General features: G+C 36.4%; 1 protein-coding gene and 1 long non-coding RNA gene across 4 annotated transcripts in view; one reads left to right on the forward strand and one right to left on the reverse strand.

Annotated features, from left to right (window-relative positions):
• Nucleotides 1–264: 264 nt before the first annotated feature.
• Nucleotides 265–15,638, reverse strand: part of THSD4 (thrombospondin type 1 domain containing 4) — an 850,332-nt gene continuing 834,958 nt past the window's right edge. For all 3 annotated transcript variants that reach the window (XM_031955286.1, XM_031955287.1, XM_023498513.2), the window contains 3 exons: nucleotides 9,572–9,751; nucleotides 5,389–5,533; nucleotides 265–3,607 (listed from right to left, as the gene is read on the reverse strand). In XM_031955286.1, coding sequence (XP_031811146.1) covers nucleotides 3,465–3,607; nucleotides 5,389–5,533; nucleotides 9,572–9,751 — 468 coding nt within the window. In that variant the 3' untranslated portion in view covers nucleotides 265–3,464. The remainder of the gene's footprint in view (nucleotides 3,608–5,388; nucleotides 5,534–9,571; nucleotides 9,752–15,638) is intronic.
• The window catches only part of LOC116421832, a 38,950-nt gene continuing 25,227 nt past the window's right edge, over nucleotides 1,916–15,638 (forward strand). Inside the window, exon 1 of the long non-coding RNA XR_004232386.1 lies at nucleotides 1,916–1,999. This is a non-coding gene — a long non-coding RNA (uncharacterized LOC116421832). The remainder of the gene's footprint in view (nucleotides 2,000–15,638) is intronic.

The following is a 15,638-nucleotide window of genomic DNA, read 5'->3' on the forward strand; positions in this document are numbered from 1 at the left end:
ACCCCTAAGCCAGCTCATTCCACTTTTGGACAGCACTAATTGTTCGGAAGCTTTGCCTTATGTTGAACTTATATTATTTGTTCCCTTTTCCCTTCCTGGAACCAAAGACAACAAGCCTCTATATGAAAGCCCTTCAAAAGAAGCCCTTTTCCTCACCACAGTTCTTTGTTCTCAAGGTGAACACCTCCAGTTCTTTCATTGAATTTGATTGGCCTTGCCAATTATGTTGTTGTACCCATTCCAGCTTATTAATATCCCTTCTAAAATGTGGTAGCCATCTTCTCTCCTTTTTTTTTTTTTTATTGAGGTTGGAATCTGGGTTTGGAACACTACAAATACTATCAGAGTTAGTAAATCTTTTGGTTAATTTTGCTGAACTTTTCACCTCCTGCTTTTTTTATTGTTTATTATAAGAGATAATTCCCTGGATGAATAAGAATCATCCTATTCATGGTATGAATAGGTAATGAAGATGGTATGAAAACAAAAGATATTGATACAAATTCAAATATAAAATAAAAATATGGCATCAAGAATCAAATCACTCAATATCTAGGAAACTCTCAGGATTACCACTGGGGTTAAAACAGGGCAACAGAAAGCTTGTTGGATTTGGATTCAAATCCTGCTTTTAATACTTATTACATATGTGACTTTGGGCAAGCTATTTAACCATTCTGGGTCTCAGTTTCCTGATCTGTAAAATAAGATGGTTTGATTAAATGACTTCTGAGTGTCCCTTCCAGCTCTATTCCCATGATCCTATGAACTTGTTTGTTCTCAGCTCTATAATTATCCTGCTGCAGCCTAGAAATGCATTAGCTTTTGTGGCTGCCACATCATATTGCTGACTCATATTGAGCCTTTGCAGTAAGCTCTTTATTCTATTACGGGTAATAGAAAACTAATCTTAATAAAAGCACATGGGAACTTCAGCTTCTAAGATAGCAAGGAACACTAGAGCAGCACATCCATCTAAGCAAACTATGGGCTGAGGATTCCATTAGGTGACTGCCTTTATACATGGGAGCACCACTTTTTATCCACTTGGGCTTACTAGGCCCAGTAGACATGGTGATAGGCTGGAGAGTCTGATTAGGCCTGCTGAGGGCATTTTATTAACTGAAGATATTTTTGGCAGAATGAGGGGTAACTGGGTAGCCTCTTTTCAAAGCTGCTGGAGAACACAGGATGCTGTCAATCATAAACCATGCTGTTATTTCCTTTAGGGTGCCACTAAATTCCATTAAAAGGATTTTCAAGCTATTAGGAACCTATGGGATAGGTTTGGCTGTGAGAATCTCTTTTCCACCCAGAAAATGGAAATATACTCAGGTCCTTTTGCTCTCAATAGGATAAACTTCCTCTATGATTAAATTGATTTAGCTTGAAATTCTTTTCAATAGGGAGAGAAAATCTCTTTGAAAATACTGGATTACAGAATTTTTGGAGAGTTCACCCTAAGTGCTTTGGGTATCTTACTCTGGTAAGTCTTAGACAGGAGAGAGAAGACAAGTGAGTTTCTGAATAAAAAGAGAAACTGAGTCTAGAAGGGCTTGAGTCTATATTCCCTTTCAGATTATTTGCATGCATGTAGACCTGTGTGTGAGAAAAGGGGTAGAGGAGACATGGGGACAGAAACCATTTCAGAAAGACCTCTGAGAAATCATTATGAAGAAGAAGTCTTTCACATTTGAAAATGGATTATTCTTTAGGGAAACTGTCACAAGCCTGTCCCCCTGGTCAAAGAAGCAAATCCAAGTGCCTAAATTGGGGAGCAACTTCAAATGAGATCACAAAGAGTTGGATATAACTAGGTGACTAAGTAACAACAACAATGCTTCTGCTATTTAGCAGTTTGCCTTTATCTGCCCTGAACAGCACACTGGTCTTGGTCTAAAAGAACCAGGTTTGAAAGCTGTCTCCATTGTTGATTATCCATCTCTGTGATCAGAAGCAAGTGCTCCATGCTTGGAATGTAATATTCCCTGAACTGCAGGTACCTTTTATTTTCCTTGGTTGCCTTCAAGATTCAGTTCAACTCTCATATTTTACAGGAGACTTTTCCCATTCCTCACAGCTGCTAGTCCTTTCCATGTATATTGAAATACCTTGTATATGTCTTCTTTTTATTTCCCGCACTTATGCAATAGGACACAGGGTAAGTATTTGACAAATTCTTGCTAACTGACTGACTGAATAGGATCACAGGACCACATAGGTTTACAATTGGGTATACTGAGGCCCAGAGAGGTCAACTTCACACACACAGTCAAGTGACAGAGGCAGGATTTCAGTTTTGCCTCCCTGAGCCTCTGTTTCCTCATCTATAAAATGGAATCAATATGGTTTGTGTTGTGTCACAGGAGGGTTATGAAGAATTCATTCTCTAAGGTGTTCTATAAAGTAAGAGTGATGGGAAGAAGCTTAAATTTGGAGTCAGTGCCCATCAGTTCAAATTCTGCCTTGGCAACTGTATTAGTTGCATGACTTCAAGGGAATTGCTTCAACTCCTGGGCTAAGGTTTTCTTATCTGCAAGATGAGAAGAGTATAACAGATGTATTCTAAGATTCTCCTTAGCTTTAGAATCTATTTTTGAGCATAAAATAAAATTGTTCCATTAATCAGTGGGACCCAGAAAAAAAATTCCTAGGTGGAAATGGGGCTGGGGAATATGTGGATAAAAGGTGGATAAATAGAAGTGAAAATTTCAGCCAATCAAATTCCAAATCCCTATTACTTCATTGACAAAGCCATGTGAGAGCCATGATTTAAGAGAAAGAACACTAATTGGTCAGTTTTTAAGGACAGAATATTAGAAAGTGAAGATTTGGGGAGAGAATTATCAACTTCTTCTCATATTCTCATACTCTAGGTGGGACATTTCATGGTATTTAGTATTTTATGTACTGGTGAAAAAATATCTGATTATTCAGCATCTTGGCCATCTGATGACATGAGAAGGGTATGTGATCCTTGGTAAGGCAAACTAAAAAGTAGGCACATGCAAGCTGAGATAAAAGAAAGGAAAGGCTGTGTGTCCTTCTGGAAAGTTAAAGAGACTGATGAACATAAAATCATTTCTCCCAGGTCCTATCTTAGTTCAATAATTTTTAGATCCACAAACACTAAGTCACAAAATATTTGGTCAACATACTGTCTGTTTGGAATGTGTCAGGGTAACAGCTTGGCTGCATGTTTCTCATGAGGGCCTCTGGTTGACGCTGGCACACAGGATAAGATTAATCAGTGGGACGGTTCAAATGAGAATGCATCACTTGAGAGCATCATTTCCAACCCTAACATACACCTAGATACCCCTTTCCCATTTTATTTGACTGAAGGGATATGATTAAATTTTATTTGTGGAGTGCCTATCTACCCAGCCCCGACGGAGCCTGTTGAGGGTACCCACAACAACACTGCTTACATCTGTCCAGTCCCACAGTAACTGGGATGGATATTATCTCCGTCCTGCAAAACTCAACTGTCTATTGGCCACTCTTGTACAGGATGCACAGCAGGCAGTCTTGTAATAGGTGTACACACAGAGCCGGGCCTGGACCACCACATTGCAGTTGTAATATTTGTCTTTGCAGTTTTCATCTGCAAGAAGAGAGAAAGAGAGAAACATTTCAATAAACATTCTCCTCCCAAATTTCTGAGTCTTTTTGCTGTGTTCCAATTGAAATGCTAGCCCTTCCTATGTATCTTAAGTATCATGGTATTTCAATGGCCAGAGCTGAGACCACCCTGATATATCCCTTTTTTCTAGCCTTTAATGTTTTCTGGAGGACTGCCAACTTTGACTTCCAAATAAGTGAAACAATGTAAGAAAGGGGTGAACACCAACTTTGTTTGCACTTCAAGTAGGTGGGCCAGACTCCTGAAAATATATTCTTCATGCTCAAAGAAGTGAGTTCATCAGTTGCATCAAAGGCATTTCCAATGAGCCTCCAGGCATAAGGCAACAGACTAGAAATTAAAGTGAGGGGAAAAAAGTAGTGCAATCTCTTGTCCAAAAATTGATTTAAGCTAGTCAAATCCCTTGCACATTAAGGTCAAATTTTGGGAATTTTTGTAATATATATTGAATTTGTGCTATGAAAGTGATTTTTAAGAAGACCAGTGTCCTATAACAGAGAGAGGACTGGTGCTCCTAGAATCAGTAGGATTTAGATTCAAGCAAGTCCCGTTTCTACTACAAACTGTGCTATGTTTGTGTATGCACATATATATCCAGGTTCTATATGTGTGCATCTGTGTGTATATACACATATATTTATGTTTACATATACATATACGTATATTATACATATTTTTATATATTTATTTGAGTCTATTGCCCATGTAACTGATAGATGAAGAGATTTATCTGTTGTTAACAAATGTTTGTTACAGGCCTTTCTTCCCCAAGTCTAGCCTTCTTTATCAAACTCTCTCTCTATATACTTCAAAATATTCATGATTTGATTGGTGTTGGTAATATCTCTGCTGAACCTCTAGATATATACTCTTCATGAGTTGTTCCAGTTAAAGAAAGTAAACTTCTAGTGACATATATCTGAACTCAGCAATATCATTTTTCTTTGATAGACACATGGGACTGTACTCAAGATTTTCCACTTTAGTAAGGGCTTTCAAGGTCTCCTAACACTTGAATGAATAAATGAAAACATACTTATTAAATGCCTATTATGTAGGCATTTGAGAACCCACAGGTTTCTTTACTCCATGATGTTATCAGAAGAAAAGAAATGAAGTCTGTGTATCTGTCATCTATATAAAAAGATATATTGGAACTCTAAAATATAGAATTTTGGAAAAAGAGATTCAAATTGCTAATGATACATTTATGAGTCAAGTGAAGGTCATATTAAAGAAACTAAAAAAAGAACAAAGGAATAAAACTGTGCTGGTCACAGGTCATTTAACATAATTCATTGAATATGAAGAAAAATGATAAACTGCCGAACAGAGAAATCTTAATCTGTCATTAGCTTTTTTTGCATTCAGAAGAGTAGCTAGACAGGGCAAATCTTGGGAGCAGGTATAGGTGATTACCTAAACATTATCTCCCAACCAGCTTACTGTGGCTTGGGGTTTTCATCATCAGAATTATTAATGGAATGGACCAAAAAAATAATAAAAAGGCATTGTCTCTAGAAGGCTTTGATTAAAATGTATACTTATGCCTTATAAGCACCCATTTAGAATCTCTTTTCTAGGTTTATTTCCAGGTTTAGGGCTGGGACACTTAAATATACCTTCTTCCTATACAGCTTTTCTTTCTCTTCTTAATAGAAGACATGACAATACTTAAGGAACCTGAGTACTTTCTCCTCTAAATGGAAGAATGGGGTTCAAACACCAGGATTTCAACTCACCAATTTCAGGGACACAATCCTGAGGATTGCAAGATTCTTTCTCTTCTGGTTTATATTGAGGGTCACAGTGGTTACTGGGTGTCATGTCATCTGAGAGACATCGAACCTCTCGTACCCGGAATCCACCTTGGCAGCTTTTGGAGCACTGAAAGGAATGAGGGAAGACAGAAGAAGTTAGGGTGCCATAGTTTTAAATAACTTATTATCTCTAAAATACTTGGTGGGATGGTGGTAATGGGAAGTCTTATCTAGTTTAAAGCTTTTCATCCTAGGGATGTATGTGTAGGAACTGCTTTTTTTTTTTTTTTTTTTTTTTTTTAAATCCCATAACCCGTTGGACATAAAAGATGCTTAATAAATATTTGTCAAATTAAATAGTTGCCTCAAATGTGTATGTGTTTACATACACATACAGTTCTAATCAATGTGAAAAAATATATACAATTTTAATGATGAAAATGTTTCCATGGGGTCATGCTTATGCAGGTAAACATTGTTTGCTAATTCTCTATGATTTTGAAGGGACCTTACTTTGTTGTTATTGAGGAGAAAAATCAAAGTCCCTTGCTATACCTCTTAGCAAGGTTTTGCTTAGTTTTGTCCTTAGAGAGAAAATCACTTATTTATATCCTCATTGATTTATGCTTATAGCATAGATCAAATGCTCATGGTTAAAGCACCACTCCCCACCCAGTGGCAACTTGCTCAAATTGCAGACATTGTAGTTGACAGGGAAGAACCTCAGCAACAGGAATTCTTAACCATTTTTGTGAACCAGGGACCCTTTGTCAGTCTAATGAAGACTGACATATAGACTACTAAATCTAATGAAAGACCTTTTGGGTCTTAGACAAAGAATCCCTACTCTATACAGTTTGAAACAATCCAGTGTATACCTGTAGCAGATAGGGATACTTACTACATTAAATAGTTTAGCAATCATAGGAACACTGAGATTCTATCAGTATTCATCCTCAGCTTATTGTGTTTTTCAACATAATAGATGTTTCATGGCTTTTTCAAGAGGTCAAAAAGATAACAGAATTTAGAGTTGCAAAGGAATCCTCAGTTTGTAGATGAGGAAATGGAGTTTCAGAGAGGGAAAATTAATTGGCCAAAGTTATACAAGTAAATGGAACAGTTGAAATTTGAACTCAGATATTATATCTCCAAATCTAGTAATCTTTCTGTGGTATCATTCTGACTAGCATCAGAAACCCATATTAAAAAGAAATGTTTAAAAAAATGAATTTGGTTCAATAAGATTTACTAGTTTGATCAAAAGAAAGTATAGGGATGACTATACATTTTTTAAACACAAACCAATTTGACTTCTTAAGGGAAAAAAGTTCTTTAGGGTAGATTTATAAGGTACCAACCCTGGTTCATCCAATTCAACCCTAATATTCATTAGAATATTCATTTAATAAGAATATTCATTACTGGGGCAGCGAGGTGGGTCAGTGGATAGAGCACCGGACCTTAGGAGGGACCTGAGTTCAAATGTGGACTCAGATACTTAACACATTAGCTGCATGACCCTAGGCAAGTCACTTAATCCTAACTGCCTCAAAAACAAAACAAAACAATATAAAAGAAAGAATATTCATCAATGTGCTCCTTTGGTTCTGTTGAGCTCTTGTGACTACTTTAGCAAAAAGAATTAAATTACTTAATAACAGTTATAAAGAGATATAACCCACCAGCTAGAGGTATTTAAATGACTTAGATTATGTTTCCTATAAGAACTATGGAATCCATATTGAAGAAACAGGAATTGGAGATCTGATTTTAACTCTCCTTTCTGCTACTTAGTTTGGACAACAATAATTTTTAGGATTGCAAAACACTTTAAATGTGTTATTTCATTTGCTTCTCACAGTGTTGCTGTGAGATTACTATATGTTTTTTTTCTTTTTTTGGCAGATGAACAAACAAGATTAAGTGCTCAAAATTTTACAATCATAGGTGTTTTTTGAATTCAGGTGGTACTGCCTTCAATCTTAGAACTCTCTGCATTACATTATACTACCTGCTTGCCCAAGTTATTTAACTTTAGTAGGGAGTTGGACTACATGTTCTGTAAGGTTTTCTCAGCTCTAATTCTTTGCACAGTCTGTCAACATAGGAATCAAGGATGGCTGCACACATCAGATCCACAGCCCCTTGGGTTAATACCTATTGTTTTTGGATGGGGATTGCTGCCAGTTTCAGGATTTCTATACCTCAACACATCTTTTCTTTGCTTAACACTCCACTGCAGACCTGACAATCATGAATGTGATTTGAATCATTTGGGAACCTATTTATATTTTCAGCTTTATTAATTCATGGATATATGGAACTCCTTTAAGTTAATTATTCCTATATTACAGTAATCCTTTCTTTTATTTTGCCCTAATCTTATCTTTCTTTAAAGTTCAAAAGGTACCATTTACTTTTGGTATCATGGGATTTAATTTAAGGAAAAATAATCTCATTTATCTGATTCATTTTTTTTAAGACTTTAAAGACTTTTTAAAAGACTTTTAAAGACTTTAAAGAAGGAAATGATCACATAACTATTTTTGTCTTTGTCTTTCCAGACTGGAGTTCCTACACTCATTTGCCATTGCCCTCATTCCCTTGAGTTTTCCTTCCTCCAGATTGTCTCCAGTTCTAATATATTTCTTTCTTAAAGTCTAATGACCAAAATTGTATATGTATTTTGCATGTAGATATGTCATGAGAAGTGTGTTTCTAAATATTCGTGTGTGCACTAAATCCTAAATGAGCCAGTCTTCTTCCTAGTGTTAGCCACATATAAGGACCCCGCAAAACTTTGACAGTGATAGAGAAGAGCATGGAGAAAGGTCTCAGACTTCAACATATGAGTTTCCTGAGAAAGGCAGAAACTAATTTATTATAAATCTCTCAGATGACAGGTTTAAAACATTAAAAATCATGATGGAAAGACACTGGGGTTATTCAAGCCTGACCTCTGAGAGAAGAACAAAGTAGGGCCAGAATGGTGGGGACTCACCTGAGATATAGTTGCTGGGACAAAGTAAGCCAGCTGCTGATTTTCTGGGGGTTTTTGAACAATTATTTTTGCTAATTAAGGCTAAGTTTAGTCATTTCTTCCAGCTGGAGAAATATAAATGCTATCACTGTTGTATAAATTTTAATGCCTTGGGATAAAGTCTGAATAGCCCCATCTTAATTACAGCCCTACTGTGCACAATGTGGCAAATATTTTCTGCTTTGTTTGAAACAACCTTTCTGATAATCCTAAATGTGTGATTGTCTAGAGCTGCAATATTTAAACATTTATCAGGTTTTTCTTTTTTCTAGATTATAACTGTTCTCTCTGAGTCCATCATTCTATAAACATAGTTTGGAGTTTCTTCACCAAAGTTCTGTATTTCCCTGTGTTGAGCCCCTGTCATTTGACTGCCACGCACACAGCCACGGGTTTTATCTCCATTGGCTGAGAACTTATAAGTTTGTCTCATTCTGTTCTCTGTTAACCAGATGGCTGAGCAACAATGTTGTTTCTGAGCCCCTTGCAAATATTAACATCATCAAATTCCATTTCCCAGAAGGAGAGAAAATGTCCCTCACATCAAACACAGGCTTTCAGTTTGCTTCCGGGCTGATGTGTTAAACACTTGAAGGATTGTTACAGAGGGGGACAAAAGCAGTATTTGGCAAGTGGCTTCTCTGAAGCTTTTCCTGAATGTTACAAAACTTTCTGAGGTGCCCTGAGATTGACCTCATTGATTATAAATCTTGGCTGGCAAACTTCTATTTCAATGATTTCACAGAACAAATATCTGAATATCCATTTTCTGCCTTTTTTAAGGTGGAGAAAATGAGTTCCTTAAGACTTGATCTATGTCTAGTCTACATAGTGTATTTCCTTAAGGTGAATGGATGTTCGGATGAAGTGTTTGAAAATGTATTGCTCCATCTGCACAAATAGTTACTCAATATTTTCTTAAATTAGCATTTTTTCCCTGGATCCCATTTAAATAGCACTCTATGCTCTGGTTTCCAGAAAATGGGATCAAACATCTGGCCTCTACAACAGGTTAATCCAGGGCATTGATATGCCACATATTCTTCCAGAGAGGAGGTGTGTAATGTAGGGAGAGAGAAAGATATTTAATCATTAAAATAAATAAAAGAGACAATGACTCACCACACTCCATTCTGTACTAAACCATTTAGCACCACAGGGTTTGAGGTAGCACGATTGCTGACTGGGAGGTCTTTCTAAGTACGAACATTCATGTGGGTCCAACACATTGAAGGTATCCGGATTTTTCTTGATACAAATCACTTCCCTCTGTTGTGTGCCTCTTCCACATTCAATGGAGCACTACAAAAAGAATGGATACCACAGTTTGAGGAGCATTGGCTAAGATCTCGTATTGTTTGCAGAGGGTGGCTAAGCTTCTCCACCAAATGCTGCATAAGAGAAAAAGGCTTAAACTGTATCAAAATCATCTTTAACTTCATCACCACCATCAACATCACCTCTAGCATAGTATAGCACGTTAATATTTACAAAGCACTTTAAAATACCATTTCATTTTATTCTCATGAAATTATCATTAAGCTACCATTAGACCTCTTTTTCAGATGAAGAAACTGAGGCAGGCAGAAGTTAAGTGATTTCCCTGGAGTCATACAATTACTAAGTATCTGAGGCAATATTTGAACTTGTTTCCTGTTCAGTGAGCTAAATATTGTACCATCTAGCTAAATCAGGAGTTGGTTCAGAATAAGTAATAAGTCTGACCAAGATAACCATTGAAGATCAGAGTTGGTTATTCCAAGGGAATGTTGGAAGTTTCTCTATCTGTGTGCATGAAGAATGATTGCTGGGATATAAGCAGGTCAGCTGTCATTAGGGAGGAAAAGATGAGTAAGAGGCTGTTCAAAATTCTTCATAAATTCAGGGACAGTCCTGGAATTGGGGAGTGAACCAAAGAAAACAAGGAATGAGCAGAAGAGAATGAGGAACCTGGTGTGGAAGAAGGGTTTATATCTAGCACAAGCCAGCTTGGTGATGGAGCTCAGAACTTTACAGTCCTGAAACACTTATTTAGTTTTCTGTGTGTTTAAAAAAATTTAGTTTAGAGACAACAAGAAGGTTTTAAACACAAAATGCTCCATTGATCCACACTTTAAATTAAAAACCAACAACATAAAACACCATTTAATCAATACAGCAAATAATGGAAAAGTTATACTTAACTTTTTTATTTTGTTTTGGAAATTAAAAGAGAGAAGAGGAAAGCACAAACTCAAGAAAGAAAGAGATAAAAAGAAATGAATGCACAGAGAGAGCAGGACAGAGATAGAGACCTGTAAACATGGAAAAGAAACATCTTATCAATAGACATATAGGAAGATTAATACGAGTTAACTCCTTTGTCCTCTGTCTTTTAAGAGACTGCAAACAACAGGCATGCATTTCTTTGTCCAAAGTATAGATATATATTGGGAAATCAGTTCTTGGTGCCTGGGATCAAAGGATTATAGATTTTTAACTGCAAGGGACGTTAAAAGTTATCTAGTTTAATCCCATTATTTTGTAGATGAGGAAATTGAGGCCCAATAAAGTTAAGTGACTTGCCCAGGATCACATATAACATAAATGATGGAATTGGGATTGAACCCAAGCCAGAGAACTCCTGATCTCTCACTTGGAATCACCCTCAACTTTGTTTAAGTCAGACCACCATGATGTGTTAGCCCAAATAATGATAGAGCCTGAAGTTTCTTTTCTAAGTTTTATATGATAATTCCTCATGATCTGTGTCACAAGGGATTGACCTAATGGTCCAGCAAGGATGGTGGTGACACAGTGGTGACAGTTATTATCATTTCAATGAACAAAGCCTAAATAAAGCATATGTATAATTATTTTACAGGCAGTGAGGAATTTTTATGTTTGGCTCGATTCTAGAAGGAAAGAACTTAAAGGGTTTCTGTAATTAGTGGGGAGGGGACACCCACTGGCAGCAAGGGGTATAGGTTGGGAAAGCCTTCATTTAGAGGATGGAGTAAAGTGGGGAGAGATTTGAGGCAAGAAAAGCAGTTAGAAGACTATAATAATCCAGACTAGAAGTTATGAGAATCTGAATAAGGAAAGGAATGGGAAAAATTTTACAGAGGAAGAAATGACAAGATTTGGCAACTGACTGGATACATGGGATGAGTGAGAGTGAAGAATACAGAATGGAGCCAAGGCTATGAACTGAAGTGACTGAAAGGATGGTGATAGTGTTAACAGAAAAGAGGGGAACTTTGGAAGAGAGTGGATTTTGGAGGAGGGAGGAAAAAAATGAGATTTGTTTGGGGTGCCTGGAGTTTGAAATGCCCATGAGATTGTTCATCATACCTAAGTAAAGCACTAAAGGAGGGCAGAAGAGAAGAGAAAAGGGCCTAGGAAAGAGCACTGATGGTATATTCACAGTTAGGGCACTGATGTGGGTGGACTAAAGAACTTGAGAGGAAATGTTCAGAGAGATCAGAGAATGAAAAGAGAGCATTATTATAGAAACTGAGAGGAGAGAATATCAGAGAAAGAGTGGTTACCACAATCCTTTGAAGAGGTAAAGAAGGCTGAAGAATGAGAAAAAACCATTATATCTGTCAATTAAAAGATCACTTGTAATTTTAGAGAAAGCATTTTTAGTTGAGTGACAAAGTTGTAACCTATATTGTAAAGGATTGAAAAGTGAAAAGAGGAAGTAGTGGTGAGTTTAGCTGTGAAAGGCAGGAGAAAGTGAAAGGTAACAACAACAGTTTGATGGGATGGAAATGCAGAATGAAAGTCTTTTAATAATAAGGGAGTTTGAGGCATATTTGTGAGTATCAGAGAAGGATCCATTACTTAAGGTAAGATTAGGAGGAGAAAGGAGATGTTTGAGGAGGAATCTATTGGAGAAGATAGGAGGTGATAGAATCATGGTAAGGAGAAGCATTTCCTTAATTTCAGTTGAAAGAGGGGAGGAAAGAATGGGGGATAATGTCAGGGAGTTTTGAAGAGAGAGATTTCATAGCAAACGGTTTATTTCTCCATATGGTATGAGGGAAGTTCTTAGCTTCATGAATGAGGTAGAGAGGAGGCAGGCAGGTGGTAGTGTACTGGTCCTGGAGTGAGGAGGACCTGAGTTTAAATCTGGTTTTAGATACTTAGTAGCTGTGTGACCCTGTGCAAATCACTTAATCCTGATTGCCTCAAAAAGATGAGGAAGAGGAGAAGGTGATGAAGGATGGAGGAGAGAAGAGTAAGTTTGGAATAGAAAGTTTTTTCTTTGTCCATCTCTCTCTCTCTTTTCTCATTTCCATTCATATTAGTCCTATGTCAACCTTCTACTTCATAGTCTCATGCCACCTCTCATGCCACCTTGCCTTTCCATTGTGCTCTTCTATTGTTAGTAAACTGCTTTTCACATTAGACCTGAATTCTTTCCAGATGTTATTCTGCATAAATTGTATGTTTTATTTTTATTTTCTAGGTATGTGTCCCCTCTACCCTCAAGAGTATATAAGCGCCTTGAAAGCAAGAAAGGTTTCCTTTTTAATTTAGTATCCCCAGACCTAGCATAGTGCTTTCATTTACAGCCAAAACTTAATGATTTTAATTTAGAAAGCTTTTCATTAAATTTTGGGCCACTGGGGATGTAATGGCATTGTTAAAAATAGTGCTACAAGAGCTGGTAAAGGCAGTAACTAAGGTTGAAGAATAAAAGGGTAGGATTCAACTGGAGAAAAGAGACAATATCAAGTACCTTCTAAGCATATTCTGTCTAAGCCCAGTGAAGAATTTCTACTGGAATAAGCAGTATAAAAAGACCTATTTAACAAACAAATATCACAAGAATATTCAATTATACTATCCAATGAGGGCAAATATTTCTGGTTTAGACAGTAGTAGTAAACCAGTGTCACCACACTTCTATGGGAGGAAGGATATATATATGTATATGATTGCCCCAAAACAGCAAACAAAGGGGTCAGACAAAATTTGGGTGGTACCAAAGGTCCAGAGTAAGAGGCATTTCAAATAGTTAATTTGAATTCTGAGAAACTGCAGATAACTAAGTAGTATTGATGAAGTTGGGTAAAAAAAAAAAAAAGGGAGGGGTACAATGAAGAAGATAAGTTTTAGCAGGTAATACGTAAATAAAAATTTATTAAGCAATATGGCATTTAAGGAGCTCTTAATATAACATTAGACAACATCCAAATAATTATGTACAGTCAAGATATAACATGATAAATTGGAGATAATCCCGGGGAGAGGGAAGAATGCTAGCTTTAAGGAAAATGAGGAAAAAAAAAACTTCTTGAATAAGGTGGGATTTTAGCTGAGACGAAGGAAGAAGGGAGATATTAAAAGGATAAACAAGAGAATGATAACTAAGAAGAGCCAAGGAAAGACAACCCATGGATGGCTACAGCTCTCTGAAGGAAAGAAAGGGAGTATTTATGGAGAAGGAAGACAACAGCTGCATTTTAGATGAAACCCATTATCCTTTTTATGTAAAATTATGGTTAGGGACAAGAGAGGGAAAGATGAGGACAAAACCCAAAGCCAGAGAATGGAGAAGGAAAGAGCCAGATAAAAGCTTGTGAATATTCAAGATCTATAAGAAAAAAAAATGTTTTCAGTTGAGGGGAAAAGAAATTAAAAAAAAAGAATTTAATTGCCTTTGGACTTAAAGGATAGACAGGACTAAGCAGAAGAGGAATGCCATCCTTTGTGGTAGCTGGAGGCCCACACTCCCAACTATTTTGGATAGGTTCTGAGAATGTAGAAGTTGTGGAATAAATATGTTATGAGATATTCTTCTTAATTAGATCATATAGTAGAAAGAGCTGAAATGAGAGAAGAATATGTTTGGCTAAGAAGTTATCTCAAAGGAGAACCAGAAAATCTTGGTTCTAGTGTCCACTCTGACATCTAGTTGTATGACCTTGGACAAATCACTTAATAGAAATTTAATTTCTTTATCAAAAAAGGAGAAGACTAGTTGATTAGTAATTTTTTTTTACTAGATCTAAAAGTTTGTAATTGTACAAATGTGATAAGAGGAAAAAGTCTAGAGCACAGCAGATCTATTCTCTTTCCAGGATGCTACAGTGCTGAGAAATAATGCAAAAAGAGGGACTCCATCACGTTTCAAAATACTATTAAAAAATTGAATATAATAGCAGTAGAACTCAGAAAGGATTATGCATTCTAAAAGAAAATGGAAACATTAATAGAAACAAGGAAGAAGTTAAGGCAAAAATAGTAAAAACAAACAAAGCACAAGAGCAAAGGGAGACTAGACAAAATGGATGACAGAAGAGACAGACAAAAACAAAAATACTGCCAATTACAACAGGAAAAGTAGAGGAAAGATAAGTTTGAAGGACAAGATGAACAAAGAACCTAGGGAAAGAAAGACAATATAGTTAACATTTTAGGGAACAAATTGTACCACTGGAAAGAAATAAAACTGGGAAAGAGTCTTTAGTGATTTGGAAATTCTAGGTAAGAGATAATACTCAGGAGCCCACACAGTATTTTAAGTTCTTAATTATGGTTGCATGCTGTGCTGGTTGCTTTTCTGGTGCCTTTCTGGAATAGGATGAAATGCATTTTATGAAAACTGGAGAGAACTTTTGTCAGAATATTTGGAAATCTGATTAAAATAACTTTAAGCTGAAGTTTGAGAAGGGAGAAAAAAATTCCTAGATTAAATAATAAAACTGGGCATTACTGAGGATAAATCATGTAACAAGGAAGGAATAGAAACAATAGAAAAGATAAAATGTTTCTCAGGAGAAAAAAACAAGGCAGGACATGGAGAGTAGTAGATATGGCTTTAAATGACTATATGCCAATGAATAGAATATGGATAACAAAAATGAATATGAAATTTTAGCACACAGGTATCATTTAAGACTTGATAGGATAATGGAAAGATATATTTCCAATCAAAAGTATGGAGATTAGCATAGAATATTTAAAAAGGCATATGCCTGGATTTAAAAGATAAATTGGTATAACAAAAATGCATGATAGGAAAAGTGTGAAGGGCGGGTCGGTTTAAGTCCTCACAGCTGTGATTCATAATAACCCTGAAGGAATTGCAAATCAGCCTTTACTGACTCAGATGTTGCTTGTGAATTGGGAATGGAATAAATCGGAGGCAAGAAGGAAGAGGAGAGAAGTCAAAGAACGCAACTGCCTCTCAGTC

The sequence above is a fragment of the Sarcophilus harrisii genome, chromosome 2 (assembly GCF_902635505.1).
Source record: "Sarcophilus harrisii chromosome 2, mSarHar1.11, whole genome shotgun sequence".
Taxonomy (NCBI): Eukaryota; Metazoa; Chordata; class Mammalia; order Dasyuromorphia; family Dasyuridae; genus Sarcophilus; species Sarcophilus harrisii.